The sequence below is a fragment of the Lipomyces doorenjongii genome, assembly GCF_038497915.1.
Source record: "Lipomyces doorenjongii strain NRRL Y-27504 unplaced genomic scaffold V1508scaffold_2, whole genome shotgun sequence".
NCBI lineage: Eukaryota > Fungi > Ascomycota > Lipomycetes > Lipomycetales > Lipomycetaceae > Lipomyces > Lipomyces doorenjongii.
The window spans coordinates 420253-444383 of record NW_027118069.1 but is presented as its reverse complement, the minus strand read 5'-3'; the positions used below and the strand labels follow the sequence as shown (position 1 = coordinate 444383).

The window sequence follows — 24131 nt, the reverse complement described above, 5'->3', positions numbered from 1 at the left end:
GCACGGCAGTGAAGACTCCGTGCCGTCATTGCAAATCCACTGCTCATCACTCTAACCACTACCAGCTTCCCGCTGCCCATGCTCCGCTACCTTTCACTGTCCAGACCAAGGCGTGGATACTCCAAAAAAGTATTTGCGCCGACTGTGTTGCTGTCATAGCCTACGGGCCCTGGCAGGCAGCTGGTGCCGTCGCTTTCGGCTTCGTTTCTTTTTTCCCTCTTTTTTGCCTATTTACTTGTTTGTTCATTTTGCCTCGTTTTTCTTGCCGGGACATGCATGTAAATAGCTTGTACAACACTGGGTTACAATTAAAAATTTAGTCTTTCTTTCGGCTTGTTCCAACCATTTTCTTCCTTTGTACAGTAGTTCATGTACCTAGGAATCGGCTCGTACTTTTGGGCCCGTGGATCTTATGTACATCTTCATTCGGGTTTCGGGTTCGGGCCAACTGGGTTCCTCTGGTCGCTCGTCGCTTCGATGGGTTTTCTGGCAGTTACGTAAATCTCGGAGCACTACGTCAGTGCATCCTAGCTGCCGTCGAGCATCCAGTGCGCAAGAGAAGCGATTGCGGGCAAGAGGCTGATCAATGTGAGCATTAGCTTTTCAAATAATACCTGTGTAGGCAGATTCGGTGAAGAGACATTAAATCCACAATGTAGAATTTCAGTTGCAAGAGATCAACTTTCTCGGCCAATGGCTGGCCAGTTTCAGAGAGGCGCAGAATAGCAAACGAGGACCCTTAGAAGTAGTCGAAGGTTACGTTTGGTGGAGGTGCGAGTGCTGGACATTCGCTGCCGCATTGGCAACAGTAGTTCGAGTGATAAGCTGGTCGAGTGGCAGTGACGGCACGGGGTCTTACCAGCGGTGCAATAGCACGACCGTAGCCTGTTTGACGATAGTAGATGCACCACGTCGAGGGGACGTAGCGGATTCGAACAAGCGACGGAAACTGTAAGAAATGAGGTGCTGGGTTGATGAGTCAAGAGTGCGCGGCGGGATGGTGGAGCTTCTCGCTCAACGACAAGGCGATTTCAAGAGCATCCTCATGAACGGCGCTGATTTTGCCACGAGGAAATTCGGCCTGGAGAATACTGCTAAATGGCTGCAAGGCCGAGGCGACGTGGTCACAGCCATGCGCGGGGGAAATTCGGCCTGGAGAATACTGCCAAATAGGCTGCAAGACCGAGGCGACGTGGTCATAGCCATGCGCGAGGTTGGAACAGACGCCAATGACTTTGAGCTCAACAACGCGGGAAACCTGGCGATGCACCCATGTCGATCATATAATGGAGCGGGAGCAGATAAGGAGAGTATGGTTCACAAGAGTGTCGACCTAGATGAGTTCACGGTTCCATGGTGGTGAGGTAGTAGCAGCCGTCAGTTGGATCATGGAGGAGTTGCTGAGAACTGGCGGGGAACGCTTGTTGAAGAGCGCGCGCCACAATGTCGCGAGAAAAAAGTCGAAGCCCGTCTGGAGAATGACAGTACCAGAACGGTCCTTAACCGCGGACGGAATAAGACGGAAGTTCGGTGTTCATGATGACCGCGGACCGCGATGTACACCTCGGGGTGGGCCCCCTACCCCACCAAGAATACTAGCCCCCGGACCGCGCCGCTAAGGCATTAAATTGAGCGGTCTGGTCACTGCAGTCCCGGCCTTCTGCTACCGGCAGCACAATTGGGGCGGGAACTGGAACTGTGTTCACAGTCCCAAGTGGATGCCGACCAACCACGCCGTGCCGGATAAAACACAACCCCGATCCCCGAATTTCTTCTCAATACACTCCGGGCCTGTGATACCTTCCGGCTTTGTATCCGGACTCCTGCAGTTACCCGCAGCCACGGGGTGCCGAACGTCGCCTCGTTTGCATCTATTTGGACTCGTTGCGGTAGGTGTATTCATCAAACCCCGGCCACCCACTACTCCTCTCATGTCCCAATCTTGTCATCCTTCTCTCTGGCGCTCTCGATTCCGTGGGTCAACTACATTCGACTCACTTTACCCCAACTACGGCTGACCACTGAGACTCCGCATGCCCAGTGGGATGAATTCAGACGACTGATCCTTGTCGCTGGTCGTACTGCTAGTCGCCCGTGACTCGTGCCTCAAAGTGATAAACTGCAGATGAAACACACCTCAACCAGTTCGAATTGTGGACGCATTCGCCGTGTCACAATTGAAATTGATCATCGAGATGTAACTTACTTTGTAACACTATTATGCACCATCTGATCCCCGCCTAGTCAATCCTTATTCACTTCCATCCACCACATGCAAACCTAATCTGATCGCGTCATAGCTGGCTGCGCACAATATGGCTTTCGTTCGGCTCTGCTTCGTCCTACTGGAAGTTGGAAGATTCTTCTCGAGATTGTATTTGTCCGAGGGGTTTCGGGAAAAATCAATTTCGCTGATTATTGATTAGGGTTAGGCCAAGTCTTCTCCGGTTGTTGCGTGCGCCGTCCGAGCGGCTTTGAGTACACTCTTGGGATAAGGGTATAGGCGAACAAATTTCTGAGGGCCACATCTCTGTAGTGCAGAAATTAATTCACTTGCGATATCCTAGCTTTCTTCGGTTTCTCAGAGGATTCAGATTAGTATACAGTTATTTCGGAATTGTACATGCACGCTGTTTAGAGTCAACGATCAGCATGCCGTTACTTCCAGACGCCGACAACTCCAATCTTTTCCAGCCTCTCGGCTCGACTGTTGAAGCCATTACTAGTGCCCCCGAGGGTACCAACGATGAGCAAGGCGTTTTAAATACTCAGGCAGACCAGGAGTCACAATTAGTTCAAGAAATTGAGTCTTTGTGCATGAATTGCCGCGAAAATGGTACCACCAGGTTGCTGCTCACCCGTATCCCATACTTCAGAGAAATCGTTCTGATGTCATTCTCCTGCCCTCATTGTGGATTCCGAAACTCAGAAATTCAACCGGCCAGTGAGATTCAAGAGAAAGGATCCCGGTATAGATTTTTGATCGAGTCGAAGGATGATCTTAATAGACAGATCGTAAAGTCGGAATCATGTGATTGCGCGTTTCCTTCGATTTCTTTGGAAATCCCACACCAGCGAGGACAACTTACTACGATCGAAGGTCTACTGACCGAAGTTGTGGAAGATTTATCTCAAAGTCAGCCTGTTCGAAAGTATAGCGATCCTGAAGCATTCCAAAAGATCGAAGCGGTTGTAGCCAAGGCCCAGGAAATGATGGACGGGAAGGTATTCCCATTTCAAGTCGTAGTCGACGATCCTGCTGGAAATAGTTGGATTGAGCTGTCGCCCGGCGAGTCTCACGAGAAGTGGTCGAAGACTGAGTACTTCAGAACACTTTCGCAGAACCAAGCATTGGGCCTAGTCAACGCCGACGAAGACACCCAAGGTGGTGAACATGAAGGCGAGCAAGAAGCTGATCGTCAGCAAACGCTCCCGATATCTAACGACGAAATCCATACTTTCCAAGCTACGTGTCCCAGTTGTTTGCGACGATGCGATACTCATATGAAGTTGGTTGATATTCCACATTTTAAGGAAGTTGTCATTATGAGCACAGTGTGCGATAACTGTGGCTACAAAAGTAATGAGGTCAAGACAGGCGGTGAGATCCCGCCCAAGGGAAAGAGAATTACCCTGAGGGTTGATGATCCCGAGGATATGGCTAGAGATATCTTAAAGGCATGAATCAATAGTGAATTGGACATTATGATGTGGCTAACTGATCATTCAGAGCGAGACATGCGCTCTCACTATCCCTGAACTGAACTTGGACCTCACGGCGGGTACTCTGGGTGGAAGATTCACCACTCTTGAAGGTCTTTTACGAGAAGTTTTCGAACAGCTTGACACCAGAGTTTTCAGTGAGACGTCAGATAGTATGGATCCGGAACGTATCGAGCGGTGGAGCACATTTTTGCAAGGTCTTCAGGATGCAATTGAGGGCAAGCGCACGTTCACTCTCGTCTTGGATGATCCGCTAGCAGCGAGTTACTTGCAAAATGTCTACGCGCCTGACCCCGATCCTAATATGACGATCGAGGAAGTTGAGAGAACTGAAGAGGTTAGTTTCTATTTGTGTGCGAAGATTCACAAGATGATTTTAGTTAACAGTATTGAATAGCAAAACGAAGATCTTGGCCTTAACGAGATTAATGTTTAGAGACTAATGACTGTTAATACATATTTTGGAGTAGATGCTGTATATAGCGATAGGAGCAAATCTGCAGTCGAAGTACACAGGGTTACATATAAATTGATTTTCAGTACTGACAGATTGCGTGAATATTTTGTACATTGATCTTCAATTAATGGTTAGCGCGCCAGATCTTAGTTGAAATCTCCATGGCTCATGGAGGTGAGATATTGAGTAGCTAGTTATGTGATAATGATGCGTAATCAATGCATAACAGCTATAGCTCTATGATTCGCCTTAGTCTTCCAGTCTAGCCTTCCTGATCTAATCTATGCAATAAATATTCTACCTCAACCTCCTTGGTTAACGGGATGACCCAATTCTCGTACATAGCAACTACGGCACCTGCATCGACTTTTTTATGGTTTGGACTGGACATCAAGTTTGGATCAATACCGTATGTTTCCGCTTTCTTTTTCAGACGTGCAAGAACCTGCTTTTCAACTGCACTATTGGTAATTGCCGCATCGAGGCCCGCCATGTCCTTCGCCTTGATCATGGCCGTCATCGTCTCTCGCTCCATAAGGAACTTTGATTCTGCCACGAAACGGCCTGTGTGAACAGGTAGTTAGAATTCGCCTGATACTTCCGGTTCATTGTCTCTACATACCAAAGTGTATTCTCCGAGAAAGTGACCGTAGGCACTCCACATCGCACAAGGAGCTGCTGCCGAGATTCTCTTTCTGTTCGCCCTCTGGGCATATTGATGGCACGATCTCGCTCACGTAAAAGTCTTTTATGCGATCGTTCACGTTTACTTTATTGGGATGAGGGTACAATACTGGTGGATAGGAAATTGGTGGCAATATAGGCTCTGGCAGATCATCAGGGAAAAATGGAACCTCGTCCGGAGATTGATAACGTCGCACCTTTGCTATTGGAACATTAACAAGTGCTATATTAGCGCAGTGACAACACGGCGACTAACCATGAACAATTTCTTCTTCTCGAAGAATCCAGTCGACGAATGATCCATCGAACTCCGGGATGGCTATGCCGCCCTTTTGGTAACTGGAGGGCTGTCGTGGAAACTTGGCCCGTTCGATTAAGTTGAATACAATCGTATCCTCCATTCTCACCAATACCGCCCTGATGTTTTTAAGATCCATTACTGTATCTGGTCTTAAGAAATCCATTCTGTTGCTGAATACAGTATGCAATGTATGCAAAATACGCTCAGAAATGTGCAGCAATGAGTCTAAGTCCCGATGCAGAACAGTCCCAAAGGTTGTAGTGCATGCGGGGATTATCTAGTATGAAACTGGATGGCTTAGATTGTTCACTGCGGATAGGCGTAACTCGGCAGTAACTAATTGAAATGATGCTTCCGAGATGAAATGCACGCGGAAGATATCACAGATACTGCCTTGACCCAATTAATTATGTGCAGGGTTAGCCTGATGTTCGTTGGATAGGTAGGGCAAACGTTCTACTACATCGCGCGGCTGATGCACAGCTCGCCCGATGTAGCAGCTAAATGCGGATGGTCATCAACGACTGAATTACTAAAGGAAGTCAAAGTACGCTTTTGGATGGAACAGTGAACAAGCGTACAATCATCCTGTATATGTGCAACGGTCCTGCTCTCTAGAGTATGGTCAATATCGCGTTCGAGGGCTGTTGCCATGGCGAACTCGACAAGATTTACAACTCCCTACAGAAACTGAGTGTGCCAATTGATCTACTGATTATTGGAGGAGACTTCCAGGTATGAAATATTGACATCGAATCTTGCTATTATCGGAGACTTATAACGATCATTCTAACGTTGTTGTACAGGCAGCTAGGAACTGGAGGGATCTTAATTGTATGGCAGTCCCCGCGAAGTACCACCGGCTTGGCGATTTTCATGCATACTATTCAGGCAAAAAGGTGGCCCCAATAACAACAATATTTGTTGGAGGAAACCACGAAGCTAGCAATTATTTATGGGAGCTGTATTACGGCGGTTGGGTGGCTCCCAATATTTACTACACAGGAGCCGGAAATATACTGAATTTTGATGGAGTTCGTATTGGCGGGCTGTCTGGCATATGGAAAGAAGGGGACTACTATAAAGGTCACTTTGAAAGAGTGCCCTATTCAGAAGGCACAAAGAGATCTATATACCACGTCCGACAATATGACGTGCTGAAGCTCTATCAAGTATCTGGACAAGTTGAGATCATGGTTTCTCACGACTGGCCTGCGGGAGTCGAGCAATTTGGACGATTAAACGAGCTATTGACCAAGAAGAAATTCTTGAAATCAGATATTGATAGCAAGGCTTTAGGTTCCCCTCCGGCGATGAGCCTGCTAGGTCGAATACGACCGCGTCATTGGCTAAGCGCGCATCTCCACGTGAAGTATGCGGCCATTGTTAAGCACAAACCGACAGACCAGCCTACTAGTATGAGCACAGATCAAGCGACTCAGATGACAGAAAATTTTCGCCAAATCTCTGCTACAGTCATATCGAAGGATGGGCCAGCTGGAAATGCACGTGGAGTCAGGATGGGCCGTGATACTTTGATGCCAACAACAGTGGACGGTGCGGTCCTCAATTCTTATGCGAACGAAGATGAAATCGAAATAGACATTTTCAGTCGGCAAGAAGGGAGTAGGAGTCTTTCCCCAGAAGACAAGAACTTGGTAGAAGCCGATGATGACAACCAGGACAACCTTGCCACTGACATTACCGTTCAAGGTGTAACAAAGTCGTTGGTTGGCCAGATTGACTCTTTGCCAGAGATACGGGTAAACGGTATGTCAGATCGGACTCCGTCAGCGCGTCTGGTGACAATCGAGGATGAAGCTGGCACAAGTTCTACAGAAAGTAAAAGGGGAGATACTGGCTTTACTGAAACTCGCTTTCTGGCCCTCGATAAGTGCCTTCCAAGGCGGGAATTTTTACAGGTTATGCAAGTGCCTACGCAGGAGCATATTGGAGAAACCCATCAACTATGTTACGATCCTGAATGGCTTGCCATTACTAAAGCCATGGAACCCTACATGAGTCTAGATGAACGTCAACCAAAGTTATTTGCCACCGCTGCTGAGCAGAAAGCATTGGAAGAGAGCATTCGTAAAGCTCGCGAGTGGGTACAGAAGAACATAGTGGAGGTAGGCAAGCTGGAAATACCAAGTAATTTTGTCCATACTGCTCCATTCAGCCAAAGTGACGATTCTTCCATGCGTACAGCGAAATTTCAGCGTATGTATATGTATAACACTATTCACAGAGATAGTAAACTAACTCCTACGATAAATAGCCACTGAATATAACAACACACAAACGCAAGACTTTTGTGATATGCTGGGAATTCCGAACCGAATATGGAGAGAACAGGGCCAATAGAGACCACCCACAGATCATGTGGCAAATCGTATCTTTGCGATCATGTCAAGCATTGTCTTATTGGTCTCAAGCATAATATGTAAATAACTGTATAGTGAATTATCTGTACATATTATAATTATATATATATATTTTACTTTCCATAATCTACACAAAGCAGAACAGAACTTAAGACAGGTGCTTTGTCTCACTTCACTCTCTAAGGTGGAATACGGCATTGAAAATAAAATCTATATATATATCTACATTTTAGAAGTAATCGCCTCCTGAACCACTTGCAAGTACAAAATATACAATAGGTTCATTTAACCCTTATTTGGTAGCCGATTTCATGATATCCATTAATTTCATCGTCTGATTTTTTTCCGACTTTTCCGCCTTGGCCTTAGCTAACATCTGTTGCAGAGAATTCTGCTTTCTCATTTTCTGTCTCTTTCTGCTAGACGCACTAGTTGATAATCTAGTGGAGCTTGGTGAATCTTGGATAGGTGTAATTATTCCAAAGTTTCCACCTGCTCTTTGCGGTGTCGATGTCGGAGTCTCAATCACAGTCGGCACGACATTCTTACTCTGTGAAACTACATTGATACCAGGGATCGAGAACCTTGTCATATGCCCGCAAACTAAACAAATGTAACAAAGGACCTGTGTATGATATATCTGATCCCTGAAGTCGATAGTTTTTTTCTTCGGAAATACACCATTGTTTGCAAATTTCTTCAAAACCGCATCCGTATTGTTTTGCTCGATACCCTCTTTGACAATTTTATCCGTTTGTCTCTGCCGCTTATCCTTGCGCTTAGCAAGCGATACTATTTTCTTTGAATGAGAAGCGTGCAACAAAACCTTCAGACTGTAGCCGGGAATCCAGACTGTATTACATGCTGCACATGCCGAACGTGCTAATTGACTTGGAAGATTTATGAATTTTGTATTAGCTATCTCTCGAAAACTGCCGTAGAGATGGGAGGCGACTGCTGGCGATTGTCTAATAATCGAGTGCGCCGATGTTTGCAGATGCAAAATAGTAGTCGTGTCAGAGGCCGACATCCCCACAGTTGCCAATATGATCATGAAATCATTCGATTGAATACGAAACAAAGCAATGCATATCCTAGCAGCTATGATATGCACATTGGTTGTCTCTGTGAAGTAAAGGAAGAGTTCATGCGACACGGACAGGAAGAAAACTCTGTTTAGACAGAGGTCATTTAAAATCACAATTAGAACTACACTGTGCAGCCTATCAATGGCACCCCTAAACAAAATACTAGCAAAATTTGAATAATTAATTATAAGCTACTCAGTTGCAATTTTCTACATGTTTGCTCGCGTCCAAAATTCTACCTCCATGGGGGAAAATGTGAGAAGAATTCTGCCGCAAGTAATTATCAACGTCGCAATCAACGCCGATCATAATCGATCTCTGGGAGTCGTTTACCACTTCTGGAATTCGAATTACTTCGAGCACCATATAATCACACCTGATAACGACGTGCGCGTGGAGATAAATTCCCAAACTTTGTCGCATCTGACTCTGATGCACGGTATATCATAACTCGTAAATGAGCTCAAAACCGCGAACCATAGCTCAGCGGTATATCCGGCTAGCGGTCATTGCAGTGGACTATTGATCATAGCGTTTAACAAGGTCACGAATGAAAACGTTAGCCGCTGCAATGATCCCAATAAGCTGACTATTTTTTATTTGTAACATCCGGCCATCATTCATTTGCTAAATACAATGTACATCTATGCTGATTTTACCGCCTTTCTAGTCAAGAGACCTTCTCTGTCCTTGTCAAGCTTTAGCTTGGTGATGACGACCTTAGATGGGTGGACAGAGACAGGAACTGAAGATCCATCAACCTTGTCCTTGGTTAACTTCTCGACCTGAATGACGTATTTCAAACGATAAACCTGAGTAACCTTTCCCTCTTTGCCCTTGTATGAGCCCCGAACAACAGAGATTTCGTCATCCTTGCGAATTGGGACGGATCGCACCTGATAACGATTATGTCAATACCGTCGTATCGTGTCAAAATACACAAGCTGCATAACAGTCTCAGAGACATCACGAACCTTGTACTTCTCTCGAAGCTCCTTTGATAGAGGGGCAGACATTATAACTCGCTTAACCGAAGACGGAGCGGCAAAGTGCGCCTTGCGCGACTTGCTACGGGAGGAAGAGACATCTAAAATCTGCATCAGCACCAGTATCCTTGAATATTAAAAAGGTCCGTGAATCCATTCATAAGAAATAATGTTTGCACACCTTTAGAGATCTTCATTGTGACTGTGCGCTGTGGTATCAATTGGCTACCAAATCGTAAAGCAACGATTGCTCGATTAAGTCCTCGAACCTCCACTCTAGCTTCGCAATGGCCATCGTTGTGTGGGTGGTGATGCATTGATTACAGGAACCATAAATTAGCAGTCACGCAACCTGTTCATTCAAACTGCAAAGCCCTAATGCCAGATCATTAGGGTACTACACAAAAACCTTAAATTTGGGATCAAAGGCTACTTTTCGGGTCTGTGAGTTTTGTTGGCTACTTGTGGCAGTAAATGGTTGCCGGGCGGCACCCCTTGACAAACAATGGAGTCACGGCCAGAGATGCGACCACAGAGTATGTAACTGTCACATCGATGATTTGTGATATATTCTGAATCGTTTGAATCTACCACTCTGGCATTATTGTTAGTGCGTGGTTGTAAAATTAGGAATCATTTTTTGTAATCAACCGCCTTAGGTGTAAGGCGGCTAAGGGGGCACAGCCGCACATGCTTTTGGGAAACACACAAATAACCGCCAGCATTCATAGTCTTTGGAGCAGCGGCGGTCAGATCAGAAACAACAGTTGTTGACGCTTTGGTTTGAGATTCTCTTTATTACATATCGTATAATATCGATATTCGTGGTAAGCCATAACTTCAGGACGGCGAGCTGCTCTGTGGACTTTATACTTGGTTCGGAACACTAATTGCACTAAGCCAACAGTCCAGTCCCTTGTCATATCTTGACGGGTTTAGCCTTGGATCGATCAAATAATGCTTGATGTCTCACACTGTATATATGCAAGACCTGTCTAGCCATGTATCGGGGACTGACGACCATGCTACAACTCCATCCACTGGACCTTCAAATATGGCGTCTGTGGCGGAGATGAACTCCCGCGAGAAGCGAATCCGTATTCGAAGGATGCTGGCTAGAGCTGAGAGCATCATGGCTGACGCAAAGAGACTGGATCCTTTAATATTTGCTGAGGAGGTGCAGCTTCCTTCTATTATCAATGGTGATTATGGGTGGGCGATTAATTCGCCAGCAAACCGTCAACCAGTCTCGCCTTACGCAGGAGCTTCAATGAGCGCGATTCAACTTCCAAGAGGACAACTCCCTTTGCAACCTATTCCGGGTACCGTACATCGAACTAGCCAGTTAAGTGGTATCCAGCCTGCACATAGCGGCTCTGGCACATTAATTTCATTGGAGCAATCTCCACTGTCACGTCAACTCCATTGGCAGAGTAATGAGATTATAAATTCCGGAATGAACGGCGCACGACGAACAATACCAAATGACGCAGTCTCTCGAGACTTGCTGCGCGATGCTGAAATAAGCCGCCAACAAAGATGGCACGATCAGGCACTACAAGCACGTTATCAAAAACAGCAACAACAGCAACAGCAACAGCAGCAACAACTACAACAACAAGAACAACAACGACTACGACACCAGCAACAGCAACAACAACGACAACAACAACGACAACAAGAACAGCAGCAAGAACTACTACAACTACAACTACAACAGCAACAGCAACAACAGCAGCAACTACTACTACAAGAACAACTACAACATCGACAACGACAACAACAACGGCAAGAAGAACAGCAACGACAACAGCAGCAGCAGCAACAACAACAACAACAACAACAACAACAACAACAACAACAACAACAGCAACTACGAGGCCAAAATATCTCAAGTCTAAGTCTATCACCAGTGCTAGCACAGAAATCCATCACGCAGCAGCCTTCGGCGCTAAACCCTTCGGCATTGAATTTGGGTACTCTATCCGGAGAGTCGGCTGAGATTGGTAATCAGAATCCAGTGCACATGACAGGCAGCATCTCGCCGATTCGTGCACCTTCGGCTCCTTCTCAGCAGGCTACTGGCACATTCGCGCAGTACATGGGCTACCTCACAGAAGCCGGGGTGACGAAACCTGCTCCTGAGCATCTCATTAAGTTACAGGGAAAGTCCGTATCAGAGCTTGAGGCGCGTAAACAGTTTGCCCTGGAACGGATGCGACAGCATCAACGCAGAATGGTATCCGGCGTAAACCTTTCACCACATGATATCAAAGAGATCCAGAATAAAGTGCAAACGCTTCAAGCATTTCTCGGTGCTATCAGCGCCATGAAAGCGGAGTTGGTCGAGCAGAATGTGAGTGGTGTCAGTGAGTCCGATAACACGGTTATCATCCAAGTTAAAGGAGAAGACCAAGTCGAGAGTTTCTCTGCACAGGCTCCTGTTACGACGAACCCATCTGCTGATGCCACGTCCATCGCCGCCCAGATTGCGATAACGCCTGGAAAAGACAAAGATATGTCGCGCGAGTTGAAATTGTCGCTATTACCCATCGAAGACAATTACACTCATATGAAGTTAGACCACATCGCAGAAAATGTGCTTGTTGCTTTAGGTCGACATCCTGCAAAAGAGCCGCTGAATCATTCATTTATTCCCCTCGGTGTTGCGGGGTTTATTACGAAACGGATGAACCTAAAGCGATTGCCGGACAGAATGGATTGGGATAGTTACGATCCTCCGACGAAATCGAACCCCCAACAGCTCCACCAGGAAGCTGACGAAAGTGAATTTAGCAGAGAGGTCGTGGAACTTTTAAGTAGTCCCGAATCTCCTACTAAACAATTAGGCCAAGAAGCTGAGAAGTTCGTTCAGAATATGAGTGATACATATGATGGCGAGCCGATGGAGGGTGTTGAAATCGCGGGGGTTGCAGAGAAGGGTATTGGCTCATCGCAAGATTCTGAAGGTATTGCTCGATGTTGTCTATCTCTCTCGCGTACGCAGCAGTAAATGATAAAGGCAATACTAAGTAGATTTTAGGTGTCGCCTTTACCGGTACTGAAGAGCCGGAGCAGATACATGTCGACGCTCCAACCGAAGCCCCAGAAACATCAGTTACACAAGGTGTGGCCGCGTCCGAGAAAACGCGAGATGGAGTGAGACAGTTAGACAAAGAGGAATCGGGGACCGACGAAGGGGAGAAACATTTGTCGGGATTTACAACATTGAACAAACAACCGCAGTCTTCGGCTAAACACTCTCTTCCAGGTAGCTCTGAATCTTCGATAACATTTGAGACTTGTAATGGACCGATACAAACTAGTCATGCAGCGCCACTGGTTATAAATAACAAGGAGACTCGGAATTTACAATCCTTAGCAGCGGAAAAGCCGCCATCGATTGCTATTCAGTCTACTAGTGTTGAGACTGCAGCCAGTTCACGGCAGACTTCCCAGAAAGGATCATCAGACGTTGCTGTTGTCGCGACTTCTGCCACGCGAGTCCTTGATGACTCTAGTGCTCACGCTCCGTTGATCAAGGAGTTAGGACATTCGGACGAAGTTGACAAGGCTTCTCTTCAGTCTTCAGAAATGGTTGTGGGTCGCCCGTCAACACCAACGTCACCAACAACACCAACGACACCAACAACACCAACGACACCAACAACACGACCCACGGAACTTGCAGCATCCCTTAGTCAACGCAATCTGTCAGCCGCGACAACCGTATCGTTCCAACGCTCTCCTGTTCTTACCTCTGCTAGGCTCGCGCTGACCAATGACCGTCGGCGTCGGCACGTCAAACGCGTGGTAACTCGCAGTGAACCGCACTATAATGTCTATAACTGCGGATGGCATTGTATTCGCGCCGGCAAACAAGATATTTGTGCGCAGCTGCACAACATCACGGCGTTAAAAAGACATGTGTTTATGAAACATCGGGACGCATCAGATCTTCATGGGTATAAATGTCTTTGGGAGAAATGTCATAACGACAACAATCTGAATTATCAGTTCGACAGTCTTGCGGAATTTGACAAGCACATTCTTGAAAAGCATATCAAGCCAATTGAAGCTGAACTTGGATTAGGTCCTAGTGTTGCAAAGGAATTGGAAAAGTGGCCCGAGACGTTGGCAAGGATTACCAATTCGTTGCTTACACCTTTAGCTATACCGATGAGTGACGAGAGGGCTAATGCTCGGAAGAAACAGCTTGCTCAAGAGACCGCGAACGTGTCTGCGAAGCTGCCAAGACAGCTGAGAGAAGCCATAAAAGACCTGAAGACTTATGGTGCCGGATGGGCACCTCAGGAAGATGGTCAAGTTGACACCGAACCGCCCTCGAGGCAAGATGGTGAAGCCGACGACGAGGCGAATAAGCCAAAGGGTAATTTGGGATTGTACTATAGCTACGAACTATAATTTGTCAAAGTTTTGTTTTATAAGGCGGGGTTGGGGTAATGATATTATTATTTTTGGTATGATATTAGTAGTTTGTTATATGATATAGGCGTATTGTACATTTAGCAGGTGCTTTTAGTAGGGGTTAATTGACGCTCGAGTATTACAAAAGTTATAGCCGCTTATCGCAACTTGTCTGATATCATCCATTACTTCGACATCGTTGTGATGGTTAATGAGTCGACATCGATTGAATGTTTGCGACGCGTCTTTGCGACGCGTCTGTGACGCGCCCAATAAAGTTACGCAGAAACCCTTACCTTCTGCCAGCAATAGGTCATAGAAATGCAACGCGGTCCATATTTACACAACTCCTCGAACAGCAAATCTCCTACATTTTTCTTTCCTGATTGTCTCATTTGGATAGCATAAGACGGGGGCTATATAGCAAATGTTTTCTTCGCCATTGCATCCAAATTATCCATTTGGGACGATATCATCCATAGGATCACTATCTCGATCGGATGCCCAGCCCACTCGCGGTAATGGAATTACCAGTATTGACAAAGAAAACAACAATAGGCGAGGTGGACAGAATACGCAGCCAGCAGACGGAGTGCCAGTGTCAACGTTAGGTGATATTACAGAATCTTCGTTTTTGAACGCGAAATGCCGTTATGAGCACTCCACGCCCAAGCAGCTACTCACCCCAGAAACCACGCCAGCTACCAAACGGGTTAAAAGGGCGCCAAAGCCACGGTCGTGCCAGGATGGTTTGTACTCGACGTCGGTAGTATCAGCTGCGATACTTGAGCCCAACGCAGCACTGAGACCGTTGTCGTTGCCTCGACGACTGTTTGTCAGAGAGCTCTCATTACGATGTTCTGCTTCCCGTCGATTTTACTCTCGCGCTGATTTCAGCAAATACGAGTTACAGACATATTGCTCTACAGCTGCACATGATGCGTATGTAATCCAAGAATCAACTAGTCTACGGCAAAGTATTCCGTTCTCCGTGACTAGTTGTCGACAACATTCAATCAGCGCTGTCGGTGGTGAAGACGGCATTGTCCATGTCTTGGATACAGATGTCAACAATGCTTTTCGTAAGTAATGTTTTTACGGTTGAATTAGATGGAACTAACCTCGTACTTCAGAACTGCCGATAATGAAGCTCGCATGCCATGACAACGCGATTTTCGACCTATCATTCTCACCTACAGATACACATCTCGCAACAGCATCAGGCGACCAGACTGCCCGAATCTTCGACCTTCAGAAACAACAGTGCACCTCAATTCTGCGTCCATGTGACGCGCATTCACTCAAGCAAGTTAAATTTCTCGACACGCCATCGTCTCGTAATCCCGCGATCATAGCAACTTCGACGCGAGGAGGCACGATCTCGTTGTTTGACACTCGGGTAGGAAATAATTTCTCCGCAGAGAGTTTTCCAGTCGCGCAAATCACGCGGGCGCAGAACCCGGAGAAAGGCCGTCGCGCGACGAAATCCACGCACGCACGAAGCGTAACCTCTGTCGCGTTCCTAGACGAGACCACGCTCTTGAGCGCAGGCGAGGCGAGCGGATCTGTCAGGGTGTGGGACCTCCGCAAGACCAGTCTGGAAAAGCGGTATCTACAGCCCACTTCACAAACATCTGGCGGGGACAAAAACCACGGCGTGACGTCTATTGCTGTGGATTATGGTGGCGCGAGGATATGGACGGTGAGCAAGAGCGGTGGATTGTTCGCCTATCCAATAGGTGAGATGGACGGGTCTGAGCCGATGGAGTGTATTAGGGATCCGCAATTGAAAATAGACTCGTTTTATGTGAAGCTCAGTGTGGCGAGCGAGGAGGTGGTTCAGAGGGCCGGATTGAGTAGTGTTTATATCGCATGTGGAAGCTCGGAGAATGTGGTCGTGGTACTGCCAGTGTCGCGGCGAGGATGTGGTGATTTAACCTACACGCCCTCGCCACTTAGTAAAATGGAGACAAAAAGTGACGTGGACAGACAAAGGAGAGTGGCGACGACCTTGGTTAATGGACATTCTAAGGAGGTGACAGGCGTTAGTTGGACATGCAATGGTGAGATAATAAGTATAGGCGACGATATGCTCGTGCGACGGTGGAAGCCTCATCGAGATCCTTCGAATGCGGAACGGATTAGGGAGGTCATGAGATCTCGAATGGACAGAAACGAGATCATTCCTGAGGACGAGATGGATGGATTTGCCGAGTATGACGTGTAAATATTATATGAAGTACATCTACAATACAAAATCTATGTACGTTCTAAACACCGTAAATACGCCTAGCATTTTCTCGCGTAATCACGAGTACGTCCTCGGCGCCGACTATGTGGTCCATAGATGACAATAATTCCGCCACTCTAGTGGCCGTGTACGGGATCATTCCCGAATGCGAAACAGCGTATACCGGCTTCTTCTTGCGTTGGCAATTCGACGGTACCATAAATGGACTGTCTGTCTCCAACACCAGTCGTCCCAACAACCCAGGGCCGCCCATCTTGAGCAACTCCGTCGTGGTCTTGAGAGTTTGAAATGTGATGACGCCGGTTATGCCTATTACGCAGTTTGGAAATTCAGAGAGAAGAGTGCGTGCCATGGCTGCTGAGTCGGTGAAACAATGGATGTGCATGAGATGTTGGCGTGGGAGATGAGCTCGTAAAATATTCAACGTATCTTCTTCTGCTTCGCGGGTGTGTACGACCAAGGGTTTGTTGAATGACACTGCCAACTTTATTTGTCTAGCAAATACATTTCGCTGGATATCGTGAGGTGACTGAGATTTCTTGTAGTCCTATATGCCGCGTATAATCTTAGCACTCGTACTCGCTGGATTTGCAAAAAAGCATACTTACAAGCCCACATTCGCCTACAGCCACACATCTCGGATGCGACAACGCACGCACCATCTCGGCTTCGATATCATCATTATAAAGCTTCGCAGAATGCGGATGACACCCCATTGTGAAATAATACTCCCCGGCCCACGTGTTTCCTATCCACGTATCCTTGTCAGCAAGAACCTCCCAGTCCGCATTGATCGGGATATCGCAATACACATCAATAACAGCTTCGAGTTCTGGCGGGAAGAAAGTTGAGGTCATGGATTGCAACGACGATATTTCTGTCTCGTTGGCACAGTGTTTGCTGATGGCCATGTCGAGCGTTGTGCGGAGATGACAGTGAGTGTCGACGAATGGTGTATTGGGGAGTGGGCTGGGTATGTAGTGCTCCGTCATGCTCAGATGACGGGGTGCACGTCGAGACTCGTGGTGACTGGGCATTGTTATATTTCGTCGTTTGTGTGCCAGGCGGGATCCGGTGAAGGCGAATGTCGGGCGATGGAGACGTGACGTGATGCTAGATTGGCGATTCAGTAAGTTATAACCACGCATGACCACAAAATGATCATTATCAGTGCCTATGCGCGTTTCCCAAAGTCATGTAACGAAACTGGTGATTTGCAACTTGGAGTTGACACCCATCGGGACAATCTGATTTTTGCTCTGCCACCCAAATTTCAGGGGCTATTCTCGACAAACCTAAAACCGCGAATACATTTTTCGCACTAGGTCTTCTTTCGTGGTGTACGACAGCATCCAAATAGAATTCTTCATATAATAAAACAAATAATCCATTAACATCCGTACTTTTAGATATCACAAACAATAAGACAAAATCAACACCACGTCTATACCCCTTCACCAATCCGATCCAATTATCCAAAACCATAAACAATAAAAAAAGCACCAAAGTTTTTATATCCCAAAATAGTGGTAAAATGCGTGTAAGAAGCTGTATAGAAACAAAATTCCACCTAATATTACAACTTAGCTAATGTCTTTTGATGATTAATAAAACGGCGCCCCGCCGTGGCCGCCCAACATGTCAGTCTGTCCGCTTGGCCCTGTTGCATGGCGCAACGGCAGTGGAGGTAACTGCGTATGTGCCTGTCCGCTTAAAAGCGGCCGTGTCGTGCTCATGTTCATACCACCGGCCGTAAACGCCACAGGGTCGGCAGCGAAATCAAACGACGGCAGAACCTGCGGTTGCGGATGCAGTTGTTGAACCAGCTGTGTACCTTGCGGAGGCTGTAAAACTGCCGGTGCGCTCGGAGGCATGGTTACATCCGGGGTATTTGTCAACGGTGCTAATTTCGAGCTCGAGACTGCAGGTGATGCAGGCGCGAGGAGGGTGTCCATTGATACTGCCCCGACGGCCGTGCTCGAGGTCGCTGATGCCAGTTTTCTTCGTGATCTAGTCTTTGTGCCACTGGTCTCCGCCAAAGCCTCCTGAGTAGCGGCCATAATCGACGCAGCCTCTTCTCCCGTCTGCATAACTTCTTCATCCTGAGAGACCTTAACCAGTCGATTCGAATCCTTCCCTCGTCCCTTAATCCCTTTGTTCGCATTCCGGTACAACTCGGCAAAATATAAAAACATCTCACGATCTTCCTCCGGAATCGCGCTCTCGTCGTAATCAGCGGACGTATAATGCTGGAACTTGGCCGCCAGCAATTCCAACGCATCCGTGTGAAACTTGTTTTGATGCGCCTTGAGGTTACCCAGCTGCGTGAACGACTTGTTGCAGCCGTCTAATTTGCACGAATACGGTCTATAGTCTTCGTGGATGAGGAGATGCGCCCGAACGTTACCCCGCTGCGCAAACCGTTTGTTGCAGAATTCGCAGACGTAAGGCTTCTCGCCTGTATGACTTCTCCGATGCGTCTGCCCAAGGGTCAGAACAGTTAAATAAATACAGCACCAAATCACTTACCCGCAAGTTGCCCCTCTGAGAAAATCGTTTCCCACAATTCGGTACATCACAAACATACGGTCTCGAACCCGTATGACTCCTCCCATGTATATCTAAATGCGTCTTCTGATTAAACACCTTACCACACCCAGGTTCCATGCAAGAATATTTTCCCGCCCGCCCACTCTTCGTGGTCAACCCCGTCAGCGGTGTAGTACCACCCGACGATTCAACAGGCGCATTTCCAGAGAAGAAGAACGAGCCCAAACCACTCGTTCGTTCATTCGGCTGCTGTCTGTAATCATACCCGAAATACCCGTTCGCCGTCGACGCGGTTGCATTCGCTGAGGCCGCCTCCGAAATCGATTGTTGCGCGCGTTCGCGCTCTTTTTTGAGTTTCTCGCGGGTTTGAACTATGAGCATCAGGTGGTCGACTTGGGTTGATCCTAACTGTGGCGCCGAACCGTCGTCGAAATTTGTTGGCGATTGTCTGCTTGTACGGCGTGGTTGTAGAGGACTTCGTTTGGCTGTCGGTGGATCCTGGGGCAGCGCAGATTGTGCTGGTGCATTATTCGAATGTGTGGGTAAAGGTGAAGTCTTTCGGTCAGGGGACACAGGACATGATAATTGAGGCTGGATTTGAGCAGCTGCCTGTACAGTAGCCGGTAACGATGATGCAAGCGATTGCGGCGGCGGCGCAACAGGCACAGAGGAATTCGTGCGTTCCTGATGCGACACCGTGGGTGCAGGCGGTGGAAATATTGCGGAGGCAGTTGACAAATATTTTCCCGACTCCAGTGGAAGCATGCCAAGAGAGTTTGTGACATCTGCGGTTGACGGTCCTGAACCGACAGTGCTTACCGAGCTTGCCGATCTACCCGCCGACGACAACGAGTTCGCCGACGTCACCGACGACGAGCTCGAATACGTCGACACTGTCGGCCGGAGCGGGACTTGGTGGTGCGTGGAATAATGATGCAAATCCGATGGCGATGAAGGCAAAGTTGAAGAGGAACTCGAGGGCTGTAATGACCCGGCTGATATCGGTACAGACGTAGGCCCGACCGAGAGCGAGTGGTGATGTGGTGGAGGAGTGTCGAAGTACTCATGCATACCATGATACGAATTTAGCTTCGCAATCAGCGTGTTCGGTGTCCCGGTCGCCGGAGGTAAACTTGTCGGCGTGTTGTTACCAACTCGCATTATGTCATGTCCATACGAAGTATAAGCCGAGCTTCCTGGCCCCGCGCTCGTGGGCGTGACATTGCTCGGATTTCCAGCCGCGGGAGCGTCCAATGGTGATGACGTAACAGACGCAAATAGTTTCGCAGAATGCGGTAATGAGAGCGGTTGCTGCCTTGGAGATATCGCCGAGAAGTGCGGCAATACCGTCTGTTGCAATTGCGACTGCTGCTGGGCGGCGCTATGCAGCGATTGCGGCGGTGGAGTTGTCGGGGCTGCAGGCGGCGGGAAATGTGTCGTCAAGAGACTGTAGTGGGCATACATCCCGGAATCAGTTGGCATTTGGTGATTGGCAGGAGACGGCAGACTAGGTCCAGCGGAATGCGTGTGATGGTGCATGCTAGGCTGCATGGTCGTGATCGCCGGCATTCCGGCAACGGTAGATCCGGTGGAAGTAGTACTCGTGGCTGGCCACGGCATGTCGTACGTCTCAAAGCCAGATCCGGGCGATACACTGCTCGCCTGCGAGCTGCTAATATTCAATGGCGGCAAATTTGACGCCGGCATGTCCACGATCTGGGAATTGCCGGGTTGCGGTGTAGCGCCAGGAAGATGATGATGCTGCTGCTGCTGATGCTGCATTGTGAGCTGCGGAGGCGGCGGCGGCTGCAGTAGTTGTGGATGCCGAAACTGCGTAGATGAGAGCGGTAGATGGAATTGCTGTAGCTGGTGAGGCTGGTGAGGAAGCGAGTGCTGGTTCTGCTGTTGCAGTGAATAGTTGGACATGGACATTGCATTGTCTGCCGTTGCCAGATAAAGTCCGTTCATTGTCGCGGCGGATGTCGACGTCGGTGCAAGTGGTAGCATGCCAGAGCCAGAGGTGGCAGACGCGTTTGGAGTGGAAGACAGGCCTCCCATGAGCGAAACTGCGGGGATGTGGTGGGGTTGCTGGCGCTGCCCACTGCCAGCAGCCAATGCAGCAGGATGCTGCATTTAGACGGAGCGTGAGCGTAGGACTGATGCAGGACGGATCGGACGGGCAAATTTGGTGATGCCCGGAGACGGCACCAGCAGATATGGAGAGGCAAATCGCGGCGGGACGGACAACAGCAGCAACAGCGGCATCAGCATGAAAGGGCTAGCAGAGACCCGCGATGGTGGAGCGCCGCCGCTGTGAGCCGGAGGAGGCTTGTGATTCTGTGAGCAACAGCAGATGAGCATCAGCGCTCCTCCCAACGACAGATTATACCAAAGGAAAATAATACACAGCTAGGACTATGTTGGATGCCGTCCTGCTTCACATCGGCAGACACCACACACATAACCAATTCTCTGTCTACAGTGAGATATTATTTTACAATGGCCGATTAATCTCCTCTTGTATGGGCTTGGTGACATCTGACATTACCAACAGATCACCGGACACCCAAGTTTGGTCCAGTGTCGAATATACATATTCTGACTATAACCGACCGCCCCCGTGGAAGGCGGGGGTGGGTTATACTTACAATTACAACTGCACCTGTCAACGCCAAGTCTAACCAGATCTCCCCGCAGGGCGAAACTCCCCCCTTTAAGCGAGCTCACACAGAAAGTAACTTACGCTGTAGTATAGTTATATAAAATACATTTTATTTGATCAAAAATCCAATAAACAAATAGTACCACTGCACACTTATTCAACACACCATCTCACTATACTAGATTGAATCCAACTAACAACACTAATGATATAATAGTACTAATAAAATAAAGGTGTACATCACGTGTCAAAACTCAGCACATCTTCATAACACTCGACAATTTTAAGATATAAAACAAATGTAATAAAACATTGTACAGAATAATACATGACAAACACGAACAAAGTATACAAATAAAATACATAGGTTACCATATCTCCACTCTTTTTACACGTTCCAAGTCTACTGGTTAGCAACCACGTACCGCCAGATTCGCGCCCGGCAGTCACCGCTTCCGGTAGCAAAGAGCTTACTCGCAGGACTGGGCGCAACCGATATAACCGAATTCCGGTGTCCCTGCAACATCAGCTGCGCCTGCGCGGTCCTGGGATCCCAGAACTGCACGCCTCGGTCCTTCGACCCTGAGAGCACCCACTGTCCGTCCGGAGTGAGGGCAACACTGAGAACAAAATCTTTGTGACCTGTAAACGTCTTCACGCAAACGCCGCCCTTATGGGACCCGGAAAGGCCGCGTGCGGATTGCAATTCCCAAAGCTTGATCGTCTTATCAAGCGAGCCCGAGACGAGATCCTTGCCATTGGGGGCAAATGCGACACTGTAAACCGAGTCCGTGTGTCCATCAGGTGCTTCAAGACGCTCGACCAAGAATCCAGACGTGGCGTCCCACACTCGAACGCTCTTGTCTAATGAGCCCGCAGCGACAAATCGGCCGTCAGGAGAGAACGCAACAGTAGTGACGCCATCCTCAATACTCAACGTCAAAACACACTGGCCAGTCTCCATATCCCACACACGAACAGTGCGATCTCCGCTACCGGACGCGATGTGGCGGCCATTGCGCGCAAAATCAAGTGAGTAAATATCCTGCTCATGACCGCTAAAAAGATGCCTGATCGTCTTGGTTTTGATGTCCCAAACTCTAATCTGCTTGTCCTCCGCACCAGTCGCAAGATATCGTCCATCTGGACTGAAACACACACTGCGAATGTATAGATCGCCTTCCCGCTCAACGGACTCGTCTTGCAAGTGGCATATCTTCTGTCCGTTCTGAACGTCGAAGATCTGCGCAGAGCGATTGCATCCAGTCGCGACGTACTTGCCGTCGGCGCTGAACCGGACGCAGCACACTACAGAGTGGTGCTCGAGAGTGTGTAAAAGGTCAACGTCTAGAATGCGCGGCGCACGATCATTGTAGATAACAAACCAGTCATTTGCTTGCTTCTTGTATTCGTTCGGTACACGGTCAAAATCAAGGTCTGCCAGATTATTGCCAAGTGGCGGTGCTGGGCTCGCCCGGGTAATATGTGGTGATGTCCGAGTCTCGGCCACTGCCCTGTTCTGGCTCATCTGAGGAGTAGTAGCAACAGGCGCGTTGTGATATCCATTGAGATATCCAGAAGAGCCGTATGCCTGCTGTGGCTGTGCCTGTGGTGGAATCTGTTGCGGGACCTGCCCAAGGCCGGGCTGGAGACCAGGAGGCGGACCCTGCTGAGGAGGCGGCTGTTGCGGTGGCTGCTGCTGCTGGTGCATATTGTTGTCTTGGGGAGGCGCAAGAGAAGGGCCAGTGGGTCCAGACTGACCAGACATGATTCCTTGGAATACACTGGACGATGAGTGGCCAAGTGATGGAGGCGGAACTTGGGAGCCCGGAGGTGGAACAGGCGCACCTGTTGCAGGTGGAAGAGCAGCAGGAACATGGGAGCCCCGCGTCTCGATCTCGCGCTTTAATCGAGAAATCTCCTCCTCGTAACTGGAATAGTCAGTACATATCATGATAGCGCATCGTAGATGACAACATACTGATCTTTCATTTTCCTGTGGTTGATTTCGAGCTCGTAGACATTTTGCCGGATCTGCTGCATCTCTGCGGCTTGTTGATTGTCTGTGCACGTTAGCATCGATTCATGCAACAACAGACATGAAAATAACAAAATAATTATCAAGTAAATCTTATGAAATAATTGGAGGTCGGGAGGATATGAGTTAGGGTATGGGTACCCAGAATACGTTAGTGCGGCGCGAGCCTGTCAGGGGTGCAGGACTCGGTTGGTGCGACGCGACCGCCGGCGACGGATGCGGCGGGTGTCCAGCCAGTGTGCGACCGCGGCTCGTAAGCTTGCCGGGGTCAACAAAGCCTTGACTCCAAATGACCGCGCCCAATTTGCATGACAGAGTTCCCGCACACAGCACTCACGTCTTCTCTCCGTGTGATGGTCCTCTACCCAAGTCATTGACAGTGACAGCCCAGCGGCACGTCGAACGCCAACGGCGCAGTACAATGCATGTCAGAACAATCCGGCAGCTCGAGCAGTCCGTTCGCGGCTGTCGCATTTGGCCAGTCATGCTGTAGCAGTCACACGCACCAATAGCCTTCTGCCACCACAACCCACAACGGTATAAAAATAAAACAATTGAAAAGAGAAGAAAAAACATACA

At 48.3% G+C, this 24131-nt stretch overlaps 10 protein-coding genes across 10 annotated transcripts; 4 read left to right on the top strand and 6 right to left on the bottom strand.

Annotated features, from left to right (window-relative positions):
• Window positions 1–2482: 2482 nt before the first annotated feature.
• V1508DRAFT_453271 (ZPR1 zinc-finger domain-containing protein) lies at window positions 2483–4389 on the top strand. Its single transcript, XM_066942537.1, has 3 exons — window positions 2483–3678; window positions 3731–4060; window positions 4121–4389. Exons 1-3 carry the CDS (start codon window positions 2653–2655, stop codon window positions 4157–4159), a joined length of 1395 nt encoding a protein of 464 aa, XP_066798841.1. The 5' UTR covers window positions 2483–2652; the 3' UTR covers window positions 4160–4389.
• V1508DRAFT_363823 (chorismate mutase) lies at window positions 4053–5583 on the bottom strand. The gene is made up of 3 exons (XM_066937283.1): window positions 5121–5583; window positions 4803–5066; window positions 4053–4744 (listed from the first exon to the last, which is right to left on the bottom strand). Exons 1-3 carry the CDS (start codon window positions 5326–5328, stop codon window positions 4443–4445), a joined length of 774 nt encoding a protein of 257 aa, XP_066798840.1. The 5' UTR covers window positions 5329–5583; the 3' UTR covers window positions 4053–4442.
• A 21-nt stretch (window positions 5584–5604) lies between these two features.
• On the top strand, window positions 5605–7671 carry V1508DRAFT_408815 (lariat debranching enzyme, C-terminal domain-containing protein). Its single transcript, XM_066939064.1, has 3 exons — window positions 5605–5900; window positions 5972–7385; window positions 7444–7671. The coding sequence occupies exons 1-3, from the start codon at window positions 5787–5789 to the stop codon at window positions 7527–7529; spliced, it is 1614 nt and encodes a 537-aa protein (XP_066798839.1). The 5' UTR covers window positions 5605–5786; the 3' UTR covers window positions 7530–7671.
• On the bottom strand, window positions 7620–8703 carry V1508DRAFT_408814 (uncharacterized protein). Its single transcript, XM_066939063.1, has one exon. The coding sequence runs from the start codon at window positions 8601–8603 to the stop codon at window positions 7842–7844; it is 762 nt and encodes a 253-aa protein (XP_066798838.1). The 5' UTR covers window positions 8604–8703; the 3' UTR covers window positions 7620–7841.
• Window positions 8704–9219: 516 nt separating this feature from the next.
• V1508DRAFT_408810 (60S ribosomal protein uL24) lies at window positions 9220–9894 on the bottom strand. The gene is made up of 3 exons (XM_066939062.1): window positions 9805–9894; window positions 9612–9724; window positions 9220–9533 (listed from the first exon to the last, which is right to left on the bottom strand). Exons 1-3 carry the CDS (start codon window positions 9818–9820, stop codon window positions 9282–9284), a joined length of 381 nt encoding a protein of 126 aa, XP_066798837.1. The 5' UTR covers window positions 9821–9894; the 3' UTR covers window positions 9220–9281.
• A 2301-nt stretch (window positions 9895–12195) lies between these two features.
• Window positions 12196–14048, top strand: V1508DRAFT_347509 (uncharacterized protein; the record flags this gene model as incomplete). Its single annotated transcript, XM_066936693.1, has 2 exons — window positions 12196–12592; window positions 12667–14048. The coding sequence occupies 2 exons, from the start codon at window positions 12196–12198 to the stop codon at window positions 14046–14048; spliced, it is 1779 nt and encodes a 592-aa protein (XP_066798836.1).
• A 355-nt stretch (window positions 14049–14403) lies between these two features.
• V1508DRAFT_459174 (WD40-repeat-containing domain protein) lies at window positions 14404–16325 on the top strand. Its single transcript, XM_066942739.1, has 2 exons — window positions 14404–15133; window positions 15185–16325. Exons 1-2 carry the CDS (start codon window positions 14479–14481, stop codon window positions 16276–16278), a joined length of 1749 nt encoding a protein of 582 aa, XP_066798835.1. The 5' UTR covers window positions 14404–14478; the 3' UTR covers window positions 16279–16325.
• On the bottom strand, window positions 16322–17339 carry V1508DRAFT_401744 (uncharacterized protein; the record flags this gene model as incomplete). Its single annotated transcript, XM_066938437.1, has 2 exons — window positions 16322–16849; window positions 16911–17339. The coding sequence occupies 2 exons, from the start codon at window positions 17337–17339 to the stop codon at window positions 16322–16324; spliced, it is 957 nt and encodes a 318-aa protein (XP_066798834.1).
• A 240-nt stretch (window positions 17340–17579) lies between these two features.
• Window positions 17580–21105, bottom strand: V1508DRAFT_363809 (uncharacterized protein). Its single transcript, XM_066937282.1, has 2 exons — window positions 18832–21105; window positions 17580–18782 (listed from the first exon to the last, which is right to left on the bottom strand). The coding sequence occupies exons 1-2, from the start codon at window positions 20983–20985 to the stop codon at window positions 17907–17909; spliced, it is 3030 nt and encodes a 1009-aa protein (XP_066798833.1). The 5' UTR covers window positions 20986–21105; the 3' UTR covers window positions 17580–17906.
• An 812-nt stretch (window positions 21106–21917) lies between these two features.
• Window positions 21918–23557, bottom strand: V1508DRAFT_429856 (WD40-repeat-containing domain protein; the record flags this gene model as incomplete). The annotated part of the gene is made up of 2 exons (XM_066941899.1): window positions 21918–23445; window positions 23496–23557. The coding sequence occupies 2 exons, from the start codon at window positions 23555–23557 to the stop codon at window positions 21918–21920; spliced, it is 1590 nt and encodes a 529-aa protein (XP_066798832.1).
• Window positions 23558–24131: the final 574 nt, after the last annotated feature.